The sequence below is a fragment of the Poecilia formosa genome, unplaced genomic scaffold (genome assembly GCF_000485575.1).
Source record: "Poecilia formosa unplaced genomic scaffold, Poecilia_formosa-5.1.2 Scaffold323, whole genome shotgun sequence".
NCBI classification, from domain to species: domain Eukaryota; kingdom Metazoa; phylum Chordata; class Actinopteri; order Cyprinodontiformes; family Poeciliidae; genus Poecilia; species Poecilia formosa.
Genome location: NW_006800262.1, coordinates 475,855 through 497,154, shown reverse-complemented (window position 1 = coordinate 497,154; position 21,300 = coordinate 475,855). Strand labels below are relative to the sequence as shown.

Below are 21,300 nucleotides of genomic sequence, written 5' to 3'. Positions count from 1 at the left end.
AACTTCCAGAAAACTGTAAAACAGCTGAAACACTGGGTGCCTTTAAATCTCAACTTAAAACCCACCTGTTTAGAGTTGCTTATGGCTAAATTAGGGTTAGAGTGCGGGTTTTGATGTCTTTGATGTTTTTAATGTTTTTATCTTTAGTTTTTATCTATGTATTAATTTCTTTTTATTTCTTTTTCTCACTGTTTACGTTTTAATTATGTAAAGCCCCCTGGAAAACGTCCCAGTTAAACAACGTTTAACTTCAGCTGGATAGCTGAAGGTAGTTCATTGGATTCAGATCTTCAAGGCCTCGCTTGATCTTTTTTTATGTCCTCTTTTCAGTAAGAACTGGAAGAAAATATTTGGCATGCTATCTTTCAGTGTCAAATTAGAATCAAACCCATTAGCAACCCTTTTTGGGGTTATAGAATAAGGATCTATTTCAGTCAGTTGAGGTTTCTATAAGTTTTGAATTGCTTTTGGCTAGTCATACAATCCTACTCAAATGGAAGGATTCCTCTCTTCCATCTCAATTACAGTGGTTGCAAGATATTATGAATTGTCTTAAACTTGAAAAACTCAGATTTTCACTTAAACCTTCTGTTGATACATTTTAAAAATCGCAGTCCTTTTTTGAGGGCATTTCCAGCTCTTAGACAGTTGAAACTTGCAGCAATGGAACTGCAGTGATACACAAGGAAGGTCTCTGGTTGGACAGAACTGATGTCATTTTAGTGATGTGGGGTGGAGGGTTATTTTCTTGCTTTATATTTGTATCTCTTCACTTTATTTCTAGGACTAAAACCGTAACTTTTTTCCTTTTTTTATTCTGTCAATGTGCAAAAAATATGTGAAAATTCAATAAAATGCTTTTGATTAAAAAAAGAAAGAAATGTAAGAACTGTTTTTGTTGATCTGACTTATTTAAAGGACCTGGACCTTTTCCTGGTCTTCTGGACCTGTGGGGCGGTGGAGGTCAGTTGGTGGAATATCGTGCAGCTTTGCTGGCCTCACATGGAATTGCCTCAATGGCACTTGACTACCTGACATGTAAATACACCATGGAAACAGGAAAGATTGTGGAGCAGGACTACTTTGAGGTAAATGTGAAGGGAATATAAAACCAATGGCAACATGAGCATCACATGGACACTCATCCACGAAGCAGTTTGTGATGTGCTCTACAAACTGTAGTGCTTTGTAGAGTACATTACAAGAAAATAGGAGTTTTTCAGGGTTTCCCCTACTGTTCTCCTGTATTGTTATATTATATAATTTTAAGCCTGTATTATAAGCCTTAAAATACATGGAGCACTCACCAATCACACTGCTGACACCTCTGCATGTGGGACACTTGGCTCTCTATCGCAGCTTCATCTGTGAAGTTTACTGCAGCACAGATTGCGCGCCCCACCTTTCACTCAAACAGGACACAGACTCTCCTGTAATGGTATTTATATCAACACCCTTTGATGACTCGTGTTTCTCTGGTTAATTCTTAAGGTACGAGTCATGTTTAAAAGCCGCATCGTTTGCTCTGCTTGGCTCAATGTGAAGCACATTTATAGCCTTTAGACACGCTTTCAGAGGTGTGCTTTGAGCTTGCAATGAGGATGATATATCTATGGGAACAAATAATTATGTGCGGCGTGTGCTTTTACATCTCATGCTGCCCACCGCGTGGCTATATAATCATATTGTAGCTGTGGTAACAAAACAATCTAACTATGAATATTGTTCTTTGAACTTTTGCAAAGTAAACTTGCTAGCTCCTTAAAATATTAAGTTTAAAAGTTAAATGATTTAAAACCTTTTCATTTATTTATGCTGAAACCATTAAATCAAATTTAGCAGCATTACATTTTTATATCTGTTGTGTTAAAATGTTAGCATTCAGGGGCTCAGTTAATTTATGCCTTGAGCCGGTTGCAAATGTGATCAACATTACATCATGTTTCTAGAGCCACTAACTCGGGGGTCCTCAAGTTCAGTCCTCCAGAGCTCCCATCCTCCAAGTTTCAGATGCTTCCTTGCTCCAGCACACCTGAATCAAATGAATGCCTCGTTACAAGGCCTGTTCAGAGCTGATCCTGGTCTGTTGGCGTAAGGATGCATCCAAAAGTTGCAGGACGATAGCTCCCAGTTTGTTTATTTCCTCATAGCAAAGACATTCAGAGTGTAGTTCATTAAATACATGTATAGGGAACACATGCTTTTATACTCTACATTTTCTTTAGGTCAAAGTCAAAAAGCTTAAGTCCAAGTTGAGTTCCATGTCTTTTTTGATGTCAGAAAGTTGAGTCTAGAGTCAAAAAATGTATCACTTAATTTCACACCTGGGATTTTGCAATATTGCAAAGAAACCTCTAAATTTTTGGAGGATGAGAATATTTCCTGTAAGTTTTAGTTAGATGGACATGGACCTAAATATGTGGCGAGTCAAGTTAACAAGAAGTCACTTCAGAAAACACAGCAAACAAGTTATGTTATCAACTTTGGTATCAGCAACATATAAAAGCATTGCAGCAGCAATAAAACACATGTTTCTTGGAGAATGTAGCAGCATGTGTGGAATTAGGTAAACTGTTGCAGTTTCTGATATGTGCGACATGGACAACTGCCCAGGGGACAATATTTTGAGGTGGGGAGGGTGGCATGAGCAGTCAACAATTTCATAGTAGGGGTGGGGGGGGCGCTGGTAGAGTGGTTCGCCCAGGGTGCCAAACATGCTAGGACCACCTCTACAGATAAACATTAGAAAGCTGCAATAAAGTTATGAAGGTCATATTTTGTCAGAACACTGTGTAATACTTAAGGCTAGGCAGTTAACTGCAGCATCAGAAGATTGTCCTTTGAAAGAGTCTGAGGTTTGAATGAAAAAACAGGAGGCAGTGCTTTTAGTTTTGGTGAGTATATATATTAAGTGATTGCCATAAAAACATAAAACTACAGCAGCACAATGAGAGACACAAGACGGTTTACTCAGAATAAATTTATTCCAATATCATAAAGTCCATTGTCCTTTTCCTAGCTCGCCATCTTCATATCCAGATGAGGATATGGTCCAACAGAAAAAAAACTGACCTAAAGCGTTAAGTATTTTATCCAAAACAACAATTATCATCATGTACAAACATACAAGGAAATCAATATCAAATTTAGACATTTGGTTTATACATATTAAATGCAAAAGCAATCATTAGATGTCTAATAATTTTGACATGATTCAATATTTCAATAATCAGGTTAAATTAACCACAATTTAAATACATTTTTAAAAAGTATAATTTATATTTCAAGTTAATCAATTTAAAGTTATTTAGAGTTACAGTGCACTTTCAAAATATCAATCAAGAAAAATAAAATAAATTGTCAAATACTCAAGCAGAGTGAGAGAAAGAAAAATAAATACTGCACAATATCAAACTTAAAAGTGTAGCTACATTCTGTTCTGATCAATTTCACTGTCATTTTAATCTTCACTGCCTCAAAAGTTCCAAAATCATTCATGCACCAAACAATTTATCTTTTCAATTGGAGTGGGGCATTAGCCTCAATGCGCCGTGACAGAATCCCCATGACATTCCAGGTAAATGGCACCAGCAATTCTAGCAAAACAATTCTCCAATGAGCAATCGAGCAGAAGTTTCATATGTAAAAGCAATACTGCTATCAGATGACAGACTCACCAGGCAATCAAGTCCATAGATTCACTGATTTGGATCAATTTGTGTGTAAGATGCCAACAGCAAGTCACAGCCACAGTGGAGACAGGTGAGGAAGTTAAAATTGCACACTGGAGGCGGGGCTTCAGATAAGTTAGCAGAGTTTGGGGCAACACAGGAACTGGGCCCGTAAAAATCAAAGTACCTGACTAATTGCGGGTTGCAACCGTCAAATGAAAGTGGCGGCTACATGGAGTCAGAGGGGGTTACACAACCATCAATACAGCTTCACTGCCATTACAAGAAACAAAGATGTCAAAAGAGAGAGCTTAGCTGAAAAATTAGAAATACTACCCAAACTGGCTTCTCTCAATATCCCATTAATATCGTGTGACAAAGCAAAAAATGTTCTCATTTGATGGAGCAAGGTGTGCAGATTGGGATTACCCCTAGCTAACGTTATTCTGATAGCTCTATTAATTAATGATTTCATCACCAAGCATAATATTGATGTTTTATTTCTGACACAAACATGGCTGAATAACAATAATGAAGCAATCATACTGATTGAATCAGCGCCTCCTATGTACATTTTTTTTAAGTGAGAATAGAAAACATATAAAAGGAGGAGGCGTGGCTTCAATATTTAAGAATACCATAAACTGTAGTAAAATCTCTTTGGGTAATTTCACGTCTTTTGAGTATCTTGGAATTGAGGTAAAAGGCCACAAACGAACTTTGATACTAACTTTATACAAAACTCCAACATATGTGGAAAATGTCTTTATGGACTTGAATGAGCTTCCGTCTCTCATATGCATTGATTATGATTGTTTAATAATTGTCAGTGATTTCAACATTCATGTTGACAACCTGAAGACTGAGTGGCAACAAAGCTGTTTAATATATTAGAGAGTTTTGGTTTAACACAACATGTCAAACAAGCAACACACACTCATGGCACACACTGGACCTGGTTATCAGTGAGGGTGTGAATATTTCCAAAGTCTCTGTAACTGATGTCGTCTGTTGGATCACTTCCTGTTATCTTTGACAGTTTTTATCCGTTAACAAACTTGTACAAAAAGCTACTATCACAAAATGTACTTTCACAGAAAACACAGCAGAAACATTTAATCAAATCTACTCTTCTTTCTCGCCCTTAAGCTATAATGACGTAGATAAGTTGGTAGATGATTTCCAGTGCAAACTTTCAGATATCATTGATTACATTGCCCCCATTAAAGTGAAGGTTGTGTCTGGTAGGAAGAAATCTCCATGGAGAAATGCACAAACTGTTCAATCTGCAAGACAACTCTGCCGTAGGGCCGAACGGAAATGGCGTAAAACTCAACTGCACGTTTATTATGACATCTACAAAGAAAGACTATGTAACTATCACACAACACTAAAACATGCAAGAGAGGCTTTCTTTGCAGATGTCATAAACAAAACCATTAACAATGCTCGACCTTTATTTGCTACTGTTGACAGGCTCACAAACCCTCCTATGACGTTACCACCTGAATTTCAATCTAATGTCGCCTGCAACAAGTTTTCCAGTTTCTTCTCAGAGAAAATTCAAAAGATCAGAGGATTAATCTGCACATCCACTCCAAAGCCAGTACCAATGCTGTGCCCAAACAAAACAAATGCAGGAAAAATGACTCAATTTCAACTACTTCATTATAAAACCCTAGAAGAAATTATAAGTCAATTAAGCTCCAGTTCCTGCTGTCTGGATGTCCTACCCACACATTTCTTTAAGAAAGTCCTGCCTGTTGTTGCTAATGATCTGATCCAAATAGTAAACTCATCGCTTTCTTCAGGTGTTTTCCTCCAGACTTTGAAAACAGCAGTTATCAAACCACTGATAAAAAAGAACAATCTGGACAAATCACTACTGCAGAATTACAGGCCGATCTCCAACCTCCCATTCATCAGCAAAATTATTGAAAAAGCAGTTTTTAAACAGTTAAATAACTTCCTAACAATAATAAATCGCTTTGACTCCTTCCAGTCTGGTCTCTGATCTCACCACAGCACGGAGACTGGCCTAGTCAAAGTGTTCAATGACATCCATATAAATACAGACTGTGGGAGAACCACAGTGCTGGTTCTGTTGGACCTCAGTGCAGCTTTTGACACTGTTGACCATGACATTTTACTGAATCGACTGGAGAGTTGGGTCAGACTCTCCGGTCCAGTGCTCCACTGGTTTGAATCTTACATAAAGAACATGGATTTCTTTGTTTCAATCGGAAACTTCTCAGAGAGGTCAAAGGTCACATGTGGGGTACCCCAAGGTTCAATCCTAGGACCCCTTTTCAATATTTATATGCTCCCACTGGCTCAGGTTATAACAGGAAATAAGATGAGCTACCATAACTACGCGGATGATACACAGCTCTACATCACGATGTCACCAGGTGACTCTGAACCCATCCAATCACTGAATAGATGGTTAGAACAGATAAATGTGTGGATGTGCCAAAACTTCTGGTTCTGCTCTGCATCCCCAGAACCAGAACCAAACAAGGAGAAGCAGTATTCAGTTTCTATGCACCACAAATTTGGAACAAACTTCCAGAAAACTGTAAAACAGCTGAAACACTGGGTGCCTTTAAATCTCAAATTAAAACCCACCTGTTTAGAGTTGCTTATGGCTAAATTAGGATTAGCCATAATCCTAACTTGGATTATGGCTAATCCAAATTAGCCATAATTATGGCTAATTATTTTAATGTAATAAAATAATTAGTGTTATTATTAATAAACATTAATAAAAAATTAATGTTTTTATCTTTACTTTCTACCTATTTATTAATTTCTTTTTATTTCTCTTTCTCACTGTTTACGTTTTAATGATGTAAAGCCCCCTGGAAAACGTCCCAGTTAAACAACGTTTAACTAAAGTCCCACGGGGTTTAGAGTCCCAGTTGACGGCGTTTCAACTAACACGATAACGACAGAAACGTAAGTGAATTTTAAAATTGCTAAAGTTCTGGAGGTTGGAGTCCTTGTCAAACGGTGTTTTTGACTAAAGTCCCAGAGGGTTAGAGTCCCAGTTAAACGACGTTTAACTGAAGTCCTAAAAGGGGTGCAGTTTTAATGTTTTTATCTTTTTTAATCTTTTTCAAAATGTCTTTCTCTTTCTTACTGTTTATTCAATGTCACATGCTGTTTTTATTTTAATTATGTAAAGCACTTTGAAATGCCTTGCTGCTGAAATGTGCTATACAAATAAAATTTGATTCATTGATTGATAGGTTTTTACGGGTCTTGGTGGCATGATGGGGCTTAAAGAACGTGATGTTGATGGAATCGCAGGATTGGGATCAATTTGTAACTGTTGATTGCTAAACAAAGTTTTGAGAGTAGTCTATAAAATCACTTACACCATTCTCACCAGTAACTTAGTGCGCTTAAGCTCACCAATTGGGTCACTACCATAGGAATGGGCATGTATTGCATCATTTATCATGATTAATTTTTTATCACAATAAGATGTTGATTTATCATAATTGTGATAAATTCCAACTAAGGATGCTTACAACCCCGTAAAAATATCCATATTGTAGGCATCATTATTTTTACTTTTTTTTTTTTCAATAAACAAAAAATTTGCCATAAAATTAAAAATATGATTAAGTACAGGTACTGTGTGTGTTTTACTGAAACAAATCCCATTTCTTCTTAAAGAAGATTACAAATAGAAATATTTTTAAGAGCAGCATTTGTGTTTGTCTGGCTAAGATTGCTGTGCTATGCAGTCATACCCATCCATTTATCTAAAGAGTAATACATAATTCTTATCACTTTTATTGTTATCAGAATAGTACTGAAAAATATCTTGGTAAAACGTTTTGTCCATATCACCCACCCCACTAAAGCCATTTAAGATAAGTGTCTACACACTGGAAGGGTCAATAAAATCAACCTCTGGCAATAGTTTATGGTCACGAGGTGATTGCGACACTTCAGGTACTCATTAACCTGCGACTCAAAGGTCACTCTGTTTATAGCAGTTTGCAATTCAATGGTGGAGCAGCTGCATCTTGTAAACCCTCTCAGCCTTAAACATCTAAGTTATATTTTATGCTTGTGCAAAATTTTATTTGTAATGTCAGATATCAACTTCTGGTAACTTGATGCAAAATTTTGTAACTCAAAATCAGGAAAGCATGCATTTGTAACCAAATAGGTGGTCACGAGTCAGTGATTTTTTGTGCTGTTCCCAAATCCAGGTAAATGCAGACTCTTGTGTCAGAAAAGGCATTTTATGTAAAACTTAAGGTAAATCAAGTATGTGAATCATAAACGTTGGAGACAGATGAGTCGCTGTGGCAACACCCAAAGGGAAAAGTCAAAAGAGAAGATGATGATTACTGTATATTGTAATGGCAATGTTGATGCAGTCAGAGTTTCCCCCAGAGAGCTTGCTAATTCCATTGGCCAGGGTGCTAGGGCTGTCCACCAGTGGTCCTTCATCCGTCCGTCTGTCCATTTGTCCGTCCATCCGGAACCCCCTATCTTGGAAAAGTCTAGAATTGTTACACATTTTATTTACTTTCACTGCTCAATAGGAAGAAACACATGAACAAAAATCAGACCACAGTTTGTTCATTTCATTGTTCAGCTGAATCATGATAAATTGCATTGTTATACCTTAAATCAAAACTAGCAAAACTGGCTACATTTTTAGCTTTTAGCTTTTTTGTTAAATATCTCAGTTATATTTACATTAATAAGAAGAGTTTGAAACGGGCAGGAGGGGGACTGAGCGTTACCACAAGCCAACAGCTCGGCGGAAGCTGAGAACAGAGGGGTGATATTGCAGAGACATAGAAATAGACAGATTTTATTGTCATTAAACTGTACATTTAAAAATGTACAAATTGAAAGAAATTTTGTTGCAAGGCTTCAATAATAATAAATAAATAAGTAATAAAAGGATCAATTTACCGTATTTTCCGCACTGTAAGGCGTACCTTCAATGAATGGCCTATTTTAAAACTTTTTTTCATATATAAGGCGCATAGAATAGACGCTACTGTAGAGGCTGGAGTTACGTTATGCATCCACTAGATGGAGCTGCACTAAAGTGAATGTCAACAAAACAGTCCGTCTCCGGTTGGCGAGGAGAGCCTTCCGCGACTGGGTCGGGGCGTGGCCGGCCGATGGTCACCCTTCTCCGTTCGCGCACAGCATGTTGGTGGAGAACGCGGTGCTAAATGACCTGCAGACGACCTGATTATCAGGTCGGTAGGTAGATAGGTCAGTCAAACTTTATTAATAGATTACAAACCAGCGTTCTGACAACTATCCCAGAATGCACCGCGCGCTTCTTCTTCTGCGGGCGAAAATGAAGTCAGTGGCTGCTTACCGTAGTTGCCAGACCTGTTGTGGCTCAATATTGGTCCATATATAAGGCTCACCGGATTACAAGGCGCACTGTCGGCCTTTGAGGAATTTGACTAACTTTACAGACTCTTTCATTCATGGTTGTTTTCACGTTTATTGAACTGTTCATATTAGTCTCAATGTTTGCAGTTCTTTGAATGGAATTATTTATTTAAATAAACTTTTTCATGATATAATTTTTGACCAGCACCTGTACTGCTCCCTTAATTTAACAGAACTGCAAAACAAATTTTAATTATATTTTTTTGTGTGTGCTTTTTTTAAAGACTCTATAGTTGATTTTTATGTTAACTTCATTTAAATAAATGCATACACCGAATACAACTTAAAAAATTGTAAAACTCCTGCTCTTTCCAAAACTCCACCTTCAGGAAGTCACCACAATTTGGCTCTGCTGTTAACCCTTTAGCAATGTTTTTACCAGTGTTTCACTGAGAAATAGCTCCTATAATTAACTCATAAGATTTAGTTTCAGCAGCTGTTTGCCAATTGCTGGGAGCGCCCCACTGGAGCTGCAGGGGTGGACTTCTCTCTGAGGTAGAAGCTTGGAAACTATACCTCGAAGGCGGAGCTAGCTCCACCCAGGCGTTTTGCACAGCTGAATGGTTGCCATGGAAATTAAAGGACTTCTCAAACATGTATGAAAGAATCAAGGCAAAACACTCCAGGTGATTTTAATGACAGCATAATATGTTGTAAAGCTCAAAAAAGTTGATTATTACATAATAGGGCCACTTTGTAGCCTCTGCTACCAGGCGGTTTGCACCTCTGCTGACAGGCTCTGGGCTGGAGGTGAGAGGCTGTGAATAGAAGTTACTGCAGAAGCTCAACTGCTATAGGAAGACTTGGCCCATAGCACTTGGAGCTCACAGAATATCACAGACATTACCAAAAATACTGTACCAATAATTTGAGCTGCAGCATAAAGCCAAACATGCCACAATTAAGTAAATCAAAATGTCAAATCAAATGTATTCAGGAAGAGCATTGTGGATTTTGTCCTGATCGTGGGACACTGGACCAGCTCTACACCCTCAGCAAGGTCCTGGAGTTCACCCAACCAGTCTACACTGGTTGTGTAGGCCGGTGTAGACCGGTTGGGCGGTCTACATGCATTTTGTGAACTTGGAGAAGGCATTTGACCGTGTCCCTCTGGGCACCCTGTGGGGGGTTCTCTGAGTATGGGGGAGTATAGGGTACCGGGCCCTTTAATACAGGCTGTCAGGTCCCTGTATGACCGCTGTCAGAGTCTGGTCCGCATTGCCGGCAGTAAGTCGGGCTCGTTTCCGGTGAGAGTTGGACTCCACCAAGGCTGGCCTTTGTCACCGATTCTGTTCATTACTTTCATGGACAGAATTTCTAGATGCACCAAGGTGTGGAGTGGATCCCACTTGGTGACCTTAGGATCGTATTTCTGCTTTCTGTCATGGTAACACAATAATCAAACTACCAAGATGATTAGTTACATCTTTACAAAGTAAACTTCCCAATTAAATGCTAGATGTAAACTATTTTTTTTAATTATTTTATCTTTGCTGAACCCATTAAATAAAATTTAATGCAATTTATTCAGAATTGTTATTCTGAATAAATTAATGCTAAAGTTTTAGATCTGTTGTTTGTGTTACAATTCAACCATTGCACACTGTAAGATGCTTTTTCTCCTGCAGATGGCTTACAAATTCCTCCAGAAGCACCCTAAGGTCCTCGGCAGCAGAATCGCCATGTTGGGTCTCTCCCTGGGCACCAGTGTGATCCTGAAAATAGCTGTGCATTCTCAAATTATGAAGGTTTGATTTAGATCCTGTACACATGGAGCTAAGTAAATTACATTTTCACTTAGATCCATGAAAATGCTGAAAATACAGAAAATGCTTTAGCAGGCATTCCAGGCAATTTGGTGGCACTGCCACGGAAATGCACAAAAAGCACCAAATGTTGAGATTTTTGTTATTGTGAGAGTGAGGCACTACATGATGATCTACACTACACATGATCATGCAAGCCGCATGATCACATAAAATGAGGTCATGCAGTCATGAAAACATACAATTTTTTAAATGTATGCACTCTGTATTACGGTTTTAAAACTAATCATTTCTGGACTCCAAAGATGGGAAACGGGTGTGAACACACAACCTAAAGGACAACAACTATTGCAGATACACCAAAAATTGTCTTTGTGTGGATGAGGTCTTAGATGATTTGATTGAATTTTGTACATCAGAGAAGAAAACGTCTCTGAAAACATTCATTTCTGTTTTCAACTCAATCCACAACAGCAAAGCTAAGATAGTTATGGAGTTTCTGTTTCCATGATTAAAAATGAGACATTTTAAATACATGTGCGTTTTTTGTTCTGTCAGCTAGTAAAGAACAACAGTTGAGATTCTGGTTTCTATCCGTTTCTCATCTGATCAACATCTGTTTGTCTAAAAATGTGTGTATGTGTACTCCAGCTCAGGTGTGCTGTGTGTGTTAGTGGGAGTCATGTGCAGCCAATGGATGGATTCTTGAAGGAGATACTGGATTACTTCAGCAAGTAAGTTCATAAGTTCCCAGTCAGTGGCTGAAATTCTGCATAAAGGCTTCAAATCAATGAACTGAGAAGAGAACAAATAAATCAGAAATATTTGTTTTCATCAGAGTTATCACAACATGTCGTCTATATGACAACCTTCTTTTTCAATAAAGAAACTCTGGGAATACTCACTTTACCAAAGATAACGAGGTGGTCTGGCGAGATCTCCTGTTGCCCATCCCCACTGACCTCTCCCTCAAAGTGGATGTGAGTAACTAAAGGCACAACATGTCTGTTCTTTCCCACATTCAGCTTTAAGTGTACTAATTATTTTAGTTCCAATTGGCAAATCTCTTTCTATAAGAATTTAACTAGAGATGCAACAATACATGTTTTTCACTTCCATTACAGGTTTAGTATCGACTGATATTGATCCGACAGAAAAACATCGCTGAATTTACTTAAAACGTTTCTTTTTTAAAACACAGATAATGTACTGAATTACACATTTATGTGATAACTCTGCACCAGTACACAACGCTTAAATACAGCAGTAGATGCACAATCTTGTTCAAACATGTGGAAACAACACAACTTTAATTTGTTCAGTCAGTGCAACTAGGAATATAACATCCAATATGAATAAATAGATATTGAAACTGACAAAAACAGTAGGTTGACTACCTTGATTAAACATGTAAAAAATAAACTGCAACAAACCTTATTTCACATGGTTCAGAAAATGGAATAAGGAATTCTAAATATAGTGTAAATATAATGTAATAACTCATGATGTTGCTCAGAGTACAAAGAATAGATGAATAGATCTAGATCAGGCACATCGTCACTAATGCCCAGAATTTTTTTTCAATATTAGGACTACCTTGACATTTAACTTTTAGTTAAAATTTGAGTTGATGTGCACAAACATTAAACTAAAAATTCAAGCACTCTCTTATCCATCCATTTGTATTACAATATGTGGGACAGAGACCTCTTGTAAATTTTGATTTGTAACCAGTGTTGATACGCAACTGCTGCACCCCTCCCCTCCCACTCCCTTCACTGAGAGGTTACCACTTTTTTCAGTACAAAGCTTACTAGAAAAGAACTAAATAACATGTGGCTAGCTCCTGGAGGGCTTTTTCCAAAAACAAGAAATTAAATTAAAACTTCTGTTCGTCTTTGACCAGGTGGGAAAACTCCAGTGTCCCTTGATGCTGGTTGTTGGTGAGGATGATCAGAACTGGTGTGCCTACGAGTCTGCAATGGATGTGAGTTTCCTAACATTAAAAAGTTCTTGACTGAATACAGTAAAGCACATGTATCAAACTCAAGAACCTAGAGCCAAATCTGGCCCTCCATAATTTTATTTATGTGGCCTTGTAGACTGTGGGAGAACACATAAATAGAGCCTTCAAGGTAGCAGTTATGTGCTTAAACATTATTTTATCAATCAAAACAGTTTTGTCTATATACTACCAAAGTACATCAATGTGAAAAGATGTTCAATATTACTTAATTTGAAATAATCAAATGCAGAGACAGTTATTCATATTTTCACAGTTTGTTGAAGTGTCATTTATTGCATTCTGAAAGCATAGCCCCTGTCAAATTTTGAAAAATTCCATCAGAGCCAAGAGACACAGCCAAGTCTGGGGATGATTGGAGGTATGGAGATGAGCAAGGCTGCGATCAGGACGACAGCAAACCTTCATCATTAGTCAGAGCAAAGCAGACCCATTTAACTGTGTCCCAGCTGCTGAGCTCATCATGCAAACTAATTCTCAGTGAAACGTTGGTAAAATCATTGTTAATGGCTTAACAAAAAAGCATTATTATGGCCATGTGCTGAAGGTTGAGTGCCGGAAAGAGCAAGAGCTTCTTAAAGAGACAAAGGCCAATTTCAAGGCATCTAACAGCAAAGTCATGTTTAATTTAAATGACATTATTTATAACAACTGAAGGTCATTCAGTTGTTATAAAGAGTTGCCATTTTATAGCACAGTTATTATGCTATTAAATGGCATTATGTGCCTGGAACATACATCTGAGTTCACTGTCTGCAGCCTGATTACTGGCACTCCTGTTCTCAGTCAAGACATCACTTACTCTGGACCTGCCTGACGAACTGAAGGACACCAAAAGATCCTCAAAAGCTAGATATTATGCTGACCTTCAAAGAAATTCAGGAACAAATGAGAGAAAGTAACTGAGACCTATCAGTCCAGAAAGGATTACAAAGCCATTTTCTAGCTCAGGGACTCCAGTGAGCCACAGTGAGAGCCGTTATCCACACATGGTGGAAACATGGAACAATGGTGGAGATTCCCAGGAGTGGACAACTGACCAACATCACACCAAGAAAGACAGCATAATGTCATCCAAGAACTGTAGGCCTCACTTCCCTCAAGTAAGGTCATGCCTGAGGGCACCATAAAAAAGAGACATGGAGCAAAAAGGACATGCATAGCAGAGTTCCAAGGTGAAAACCACAGCTGAGCAAAAAGAACATTAAGACTGTACTTTGTTTTTTCAGAACTCATCTTGATGATCCCAAACACTTTAGGAAAGCATTGTGTGGACTGATGAGAGAGAAGTTGAACTCTTTAGACAGTGTGTATTCTGTTACATCTGGTGTAAAAGTAAAAGTTGGTATGATGATTTCAGAAAAAATCATCATACCACCAGGAAAACATGATGGTGGCAGTGTGATTGTCTGGGGCTGTTTTGCTGCTTCAGGACCTGGAAGCTAAATGGAACCATGACTTCTGCTGTTGACCAAAACATCCTGATGGAGAACGTCCACCCATCTGTTGGTGACCTCAACCTGAAACCAACTTAGGTTTTGGGATTACATATTATATTAGTAGTGGGATTACAGTATGCTACAGTTACACTTTTGGTTTACCATAATTGCTAATGAAGTACACTTTTTAGTTACTTATTGTCTTATTATTCTGCTTTGCCACTTTGCACATTACATGTTTCATACACGCATCAGTACTGCAAACACATCAGGTTACCAGAACACAGAAGGATCCATTACAACACACTTTCCAGGTGAAAGTAATTACATTGTGTAGTCAATATATTCACATTTTTCAAGAGTACATTGCCAATATACTATCACAGAACTGTTCAAATTGTCAATATATTAAGAGTTTACAGACAACATGCTTATGAAAATCAGCACAATGAAACAATAGGTACACTTTAGAGGACATGTGAAAAATGTTTCACCAAGGAAAGAGTATCGTTTTGATACAATGTCACAGTATTCCATTATTACTGCAGACAAACTGACATTTCTCCTCCATGCAGTTATAACATGAAGCTAAATGATTGTTATAGTAATAATCATAAAAATCACAAACTGGTAACTATTTCCGAAACCAACGTAAGTTTGTTTATATATGTACTGCACTGTTTATAGTTAAACAAAGATAATTAGCATTTTAAGCAAACTTACCACTAGCTAGTAGTAACTAGCTAACGTGTTAGCCCTTCGGTTCCTTTTGTGACTCACATTTCATTTCCATCCGGTTGTTGTCCAGTTGTGTTGTCGTCTAACTTGGACTAGGACGTCACCAGCTTGAATTTACCAAAACTACTAAATATTATCAAGACTCTCTCTATTTTTAAGGCAATATTATGCGAGTAATAATGGCAAATTTTAACAGCATCTGTTATCTTCACTGGATTCATGGTTGTTCTTTTTATGGCGCTTTTCAAAAAAACCTAAAAGTGTGCAATACTGTCACCATCTGGTCTGGAATGTGAACTTGAGCTAATGCCGTTCAGTAATAGATCTTACATCATACAAAAATGGGTTGGAAAAAACAGCTTCTGTGTTTTAGTTAAATAACTGAAAACAAAAGATCATATTTGGAAAACTTAAGATACCTGCAACATTATTATGCAACAAGTATTGTTTTTGTTGTAGAACCTACTAAACTGTCAATCTTTGATATTTTGAGGCATGAACACATTACTTTCTTTGTTAAATATTACATCAAGTTCCACTATAAGGATTATTATTTTTCTTTATTCTTTGCCATTTTAACAAAAATAGTAAAAGATTATTAAGGCACTTAAAAGGCAAACTTTGTTAGCCTAAAGTATACACTCGGATGTAATTTAAAACATACCAAAATTTCAGCATATTTAATAGTTTACTTTCCAACTAAAGCAGGGGTGTCAAACTCAATTTCACCGAGGGCCACTTCAGCATATTGGCCACCCTCAAAGGGCCACATTGACGGTACAAATCAGGAGTTCCCAGCTGCAGTCCTTCAGACTGCAACTTTTAGATGCATCCCTGCTAAAACACCCCAGGCAAAAGGTTGACTTCCCTCATTAGCAGCAACTCAGTTCTGTAGAGCCTTATAATGAGTAAATGATCCAGGTGTGTTAGAGAAGGAACGCATCTAAAGTTGCAGATGGTAGCTCTGGAAAACTAGACTTGGGCACCCCTAGCATAAAATGTATGAAAATACAATGTTAAAAATAAATTGAACACCTCATATTGTTAAATAACTCTTTGGAGCTTCTGGTTAGGAAGCGCATTCGAAACCTTTGTTTGAAATGGCGCGTTAAATTCAAGTCTCCATTACAGACCAGAGAAAACTAAAGAGAATGCAACGTTGTGTTAATCCATTTGAGGAGCCGGTAGTTTATCTTGAGGAAATAAATGACGATGCAAAAGTTAATTAGACTGTAACATGCGCAGTCTGCTGCTCAACCACTGCGGAGGCAGTTACGTTACGCCACTGCGAAGAATTAAAAACCGCTGGAAGTAACTCATCCAGCGGATTTAACAAATGGAGCCTTCTGGGTTCACGTTACCCAGGAGAGCGGCGCTGGAGGAGCTGCAGACGTGACATCTGTCCGTTTCGGAGAAGCGAAAAAATAAAATAAAATCCTTAAAGCGCACACCGGACCCCGCAGGGTAAAACACTCAGAGTTCAGTTGATCTGTTTGGATCAGACAGATCCAACTGACTGATGAATTAGTGCAGATTTTTCTGCAGATTTGAACCAGGAGGAAGTGCGTTCAGACCCCAGCGGGTGAAGTGATGCTAATTTAAGTGAAGTCGCTTAATTTAATTTATTAAAAGTTATTGAGGCCTCAGTCAGTGGTTTTTTTGTCACTACGGAGAAAAATGTAGATGCATTTATCTGCTTAATTTGTGATGGGATCAGGATTCACGGTGAATATTAACTAAACCGCAAAAATGCGACTAAATAGCCGATGTTAATATGATTATAATTTCACGGATAAAAATAGTACAGGGCCAATTTTTTTTTTTTTTTTTTTTTTTTTATGTTGTCGGTCAAGATAACGGATAACAAAAAAAGTCTAGCGCCACCTGCCGCCCTGACACCAACTCACACACATCTTCATTCACAGTCTTACTTGTAGATCGATTTTTCTTTTCTTGGACGTTTTGATGTTAGCTTGTCGAAGTCTCAGTTTTATTCGCTGGTAAAATCAATAAGCAGCTTAAGGTGACTCTGCTGCTCTCTAGTGGCGAGAAGCCGTAATGTTGGCTGGTAACAATCGGAATGCATTATGGAAGATGTAGTTTGTCGTCAATTCGTGCTCAAACCTATTTTAAGTCAATCATGGACCTATAAAACGCTGGGGGGCCACATAAAATGACATGGCGGGCCACATGTGGCCCACGGGCCTTGAGTTTGACACATGTGAACTAAAGTGTTAAGTGAATTTTTATAAAAATTCTATGTTGAGCATATGTTTTAAAATATACACAAAACATTTTTAAAAGCATATTGTTTTTTTGGCATACTTGAGTAAAGTATACTTAAAATGTACTTGCACAAATATAAGTATGTTTGAAATATATGAAAGTTTTTTTTCCACTAGGGCATGCATCCTTAGATTTTCACATTTCTTGTCTAATGCATTACCAAGACAAAATCAAGATCAATTTGCTTATTTCATAACATTCTTCATAATCAGCAGCCTTCTCTCCTGTGGTCTGTTTAAAAGGCTCAGATCAACACAGCCCTCCAGCTCTGTCAGCAGCAGAAACCCCTCACAGCAGCTTTATACCCATCAGGGAAAACATTGACTACATTTCCTTTGCATTGCCCTCACATGACGACAATAATATAGTATGATCAGATTAAATATTATATTCTTGATTAATATGAATTGTTGCTATGTTGTTGTACATTGTTTTAAGATATTGTTCAATCTGCCTCTTTTTAACTTTGAGCCCCGGCCCTTCCAAAGGTCTCTGCACGGCCCTGATGTTCTATGACTTTTTATTTTTATGATGTAAAGCACCTTGAACTGCTTTGTTGCTGAAATGTGCTATACAAAGAAATTTGATTTGATTTATAAGATTTAATGTGATGTGCTTTGCTGCGACATCAAGTGTCAATAATTGGAACTAATGTAAATAAATGTAAAAAGTATAAAACATAAAATTGCCTGACGTGTAGCCTTTTGAATGGTTTGTTCTGTTTTTCAGATGAAGGGGATGATGGAACGAGCAGGGAACAGCCATCTGCTGACTCTCTTGTCGTACCCAAACGCAGGTCACTTGATCGAACCGCCATACATGCCTCATGCCAGAGTGAGTCTCTTCAGAGAAATACAGTCACGTCAGAAGCGTAGGTTTGACTTCTCATTCCAAACTCACTCTGCTTCTCTGTTCCAAGTGTCACTGTCATTGAACTGATGGCTGCCTTTTCTGTTTGCAGTGATGGTTCTTTGGGGAGGACAGACCCTGGAACATTCTCGGGCTCAGGAGGACGCCTGGAGGAAACTGTTGGTCTTTCTGAGGAAGAATCTGTATAGCGGTGTGAAGAGCGGATCTTCGTCACTTTCCAACCTTTAACAAATGACCAGCGTTTGTTGAATTGAACAGTTGAAGTACATATTTTCTCCTCTGGCAAATAATGGAAATTATTTTAGGAGCTAAATAGATGCTCAAGTGAAAAAACTTTTGATTGTTGATTATGAATGAACCGGTTTTATACAACTTGGATCCATTAGTCAAAATTTTGTTTTACATAATACATACTGTAAAATAAGAGTTTTAATAAAAATAAAGAACAAATCAAGCCTCCTTTTAGGCGAGCTCATATCGTGGCAGTGATAGCAGCACTTAGAGTGTCAGCTGCCATAACCTGCCCCGGCAGCGGCTGAACCTGCCACAGCTTCTGTGTAGCAAACAACTGAATGATTTTATTTTGAACAAAAATAAATAAATAAATAAAAGGCTACAACGTAATACAGCCACCCAACACTGATTCGGTGACATATACCACAGCTTCTGTGTCAGGAAGCTGTGGTATATGTCACCATATACCAGGGGAAAAAAAATAACCGATGGAGCAGGCTGCTATAGGGAAAAAATGTTCTTTTGCAACAGACATTTTCCATATTCATTTCTACTTCAATATGATAATGACCCTGAGGAGGGCTGATGCCTGAATGCTACAATTTCTCCCTATTGGTTGGTTAGCATCGAGTTATAACAGCCTCACAATATCAAAGTATCTTGGCATACTGAGGTTAATTAAAACTAGGTTAAGTGTATGAAGAAACTTAACCTGCAGACCCGTTGGAACCTAAAGAACCAGAAATCAGTGTCTCTTCATCCTCAATCATCTCCTGCGGCTGATATGGTGCAAAACATTTTGCTATGATTGATTAAGTTTTTTAATGTCATTTTAGTTGACTGTTGTGGTTTGATCATTTGCTTAAGATGTTGAGTTTGGATGATATTTAATAAATAATGAAAATGGAAAAGTCACAACATACCGAGCCTCCATGCAGTTATAACATGAAGTTGGATGATTTTTATAATACTCATAAAATTCACAATAAAATTGATAAAATAACCATTTCTAAAACCAACATAAGTTTGTTTTGAACAAAGATAATTGGCATTTTGAAGCAAACTTACCAGCTAACTGGTGAAAAAAAAACAACACTTTAGTGTATTTCAAACATACATTTTTGTAAGTACATTTTAAGCATACAAAGTATTAAGTGCACTACCTATAAATATATACAAAATATACTAAAAGCATATGTAGCACTACTTAATGTACTAAGGGACTGGATGGCATGTGATATCAGAAGACTAAATTCATCTACTGGAGCTGTTGTCAGTAATCAATAAAATACAAAAGAATAACTGCTTTTCAATACCTTAAAATACTTTCAATACTTTAAAATATTAAAGAAGGGAAAATTAAAGTGACCACCACAAGACACAAAGCATACATAAAACCCAATATATATATATATATATATATATATACACACATACATACAATACTGCAGTAAATCTTCCATATAAATGTGCACAAGTCCTAAATTTCCCCACCGGTCAGTACAGTGTCTGACTGACACACATTTGAAAAGTCCATGGTTTCATTATCCAGATATCTCAAGTGAAAATGTCCAAGTGCAATTTGTTTCCAATGGAGAAGAGATGAATAATGGATTGTGTGTCTGTATGGTGAGATGGAGGGGGAATACTACAGACCATCAGCCTCCTACCAGACCAGTATGGAGTGAGTTTCAGGTTCTCCTGGCCCCAGCCAGTTCTCAGAAGCTCGCCATCCTTTAATCCTAAAAAGGGTCACCGGGCCTGTATTGACATAAACAGGACCAGTAAATTACCAGCCTGCTAGTTAACTAGACTTTTTTCAGTTATATACAGCAATAAATGCAATTATATGCACAATCAAATCTTTAAGACAAAATAAAGATATCACCATTTATCCAATTAGCTTAAACACATATATTGAATTTAAGGAGTTAGATCATGTGACAATTGATGATCAAACAATTAGCATTGGCTACCACCACCAACATAATGAACAAACAAAACATTGTGTTAATTACTCACCAATTCCATATATAGTTCAGTGCATGACAACTTCATGGCTCCAAGCTCACTGGGTATTCAGAGCTACATGATTTTTATATTGTGAGTTTTAAAAGTACATAATAAAGAGATGAACTGATTGTTTGGAAGCACAAACCTGTAGCTCCTTTGTCTCCAGCTCTCCCCCTCACACCTGACTGGGAAAGCTGTAGAAGGCCTGAATAACCGCTTCAGATGCAGTGATTGGCTGAATGCACTAGTGACTGACTGTCGTTCTAACCAATGGAGCAGCAAAGGTGGGATTAAGGGCAGTTTTTACCCTGGGTTACACATCCATCCATCCATCCATTTTCTGAACACCCTTGTCCCTCAGTGGGGTCGGGAGGGGTGCTGGTGCCTATCTCCAGCTAACGTTCCGGGCGAGAGGCGGGGTACATCCTGGACAGGTCGCCAGTCTGTCGCAGCTGGGTTACACATGCTTGTACCAATTTTGACATCACAACTTCAAACACACTTAAAGATAATTGTACCAAAATACACTTTTAAGAAATATATTAAATAAATTTCAAACATTGAGACAATACATGACCACAACATTACATAAATATAATAAAGAGAGTACATAAAGAGCATGTTTTAATAGCTTTGGTATTGGTGGCATTTTCAACAGTTCTGATATATTGTTTGACCTCATTTTCAAAAATAGAAAGAAGTGGTTTTTGATTAGCATAATGGCATTTGTGAATGTGCCATTTGGCTAAGAATATAATAAGATTAATAATATTAAAATGTTTGTTTTTTGTTGTTGTTGTTATTGGGTAGTC

At 37.7% G+C, this 21,300-nt stretch overlaps 1 protein-coding gene and 1 long non-coding RNA gene across 5 annotated transcripts in view; one reads left to right on the top strand and one right to left on the bottom strand.

Annotated features, from left to right (window-relative positions):
- LOC103152705 (acyl-coenzyme A thioesterase 4-like) overlaps positions 1-19,381 on the top strand; it is a 35,027-nt gene extending 15,646 nt beyond the window's left edge. For 2 of the 4 annotated variants that reach the window (XM_007573278.2, XM_016661324.1), the window contains 7 exons: positions 919-1,088; positions 10,748-10,867; positions 11,537-11,619; positions 11,772-11,865; positions 12,792-12,872; positions 18,101-18,242; positions 18,333-19,380. In XM_007573278.2, coding sequence (XP_007573340.1) covers positions 919-1,088; positions 10,748-10,867; positions 11,537-11,619; positions 11,772-11,865; positions 12,792-12,872; positions 18,101-18,242; positions 18,333-18,469 — 827 coding nt within the window. In that variant the 3' untranslated portion in view covers positions 18,470-19,380. Of the gene's footprint in view, positions 1-918; positions 1,089-10,747; positions 10,868-11,536; positions 11,620-11,771; positions 11,866-12,791; positions 12,873-18,100; positions 18,243-18,332 lie in introns of all 4 variants that reach the window. The other 2 variants (XM_016661322.1, XM_016661323.1) reach the window with 2 other exon arrangements.
- On the bottom strand, positions 18,933-20,871 carry LOC107833089 (uncharacterized). The gene is made up of 2 exons (XR_001658793.1): positions 20,498-20,871; positions 18,933-20,236 (listed from the first exon to the last, which is right to left on the bottom strand). It is a non-coding gene; the product is annotated as an uncharacterized LOC107833089 (long non-coding RNA).
- Positions 20,872-21,300: the final 429 nt, after the last annotated feature.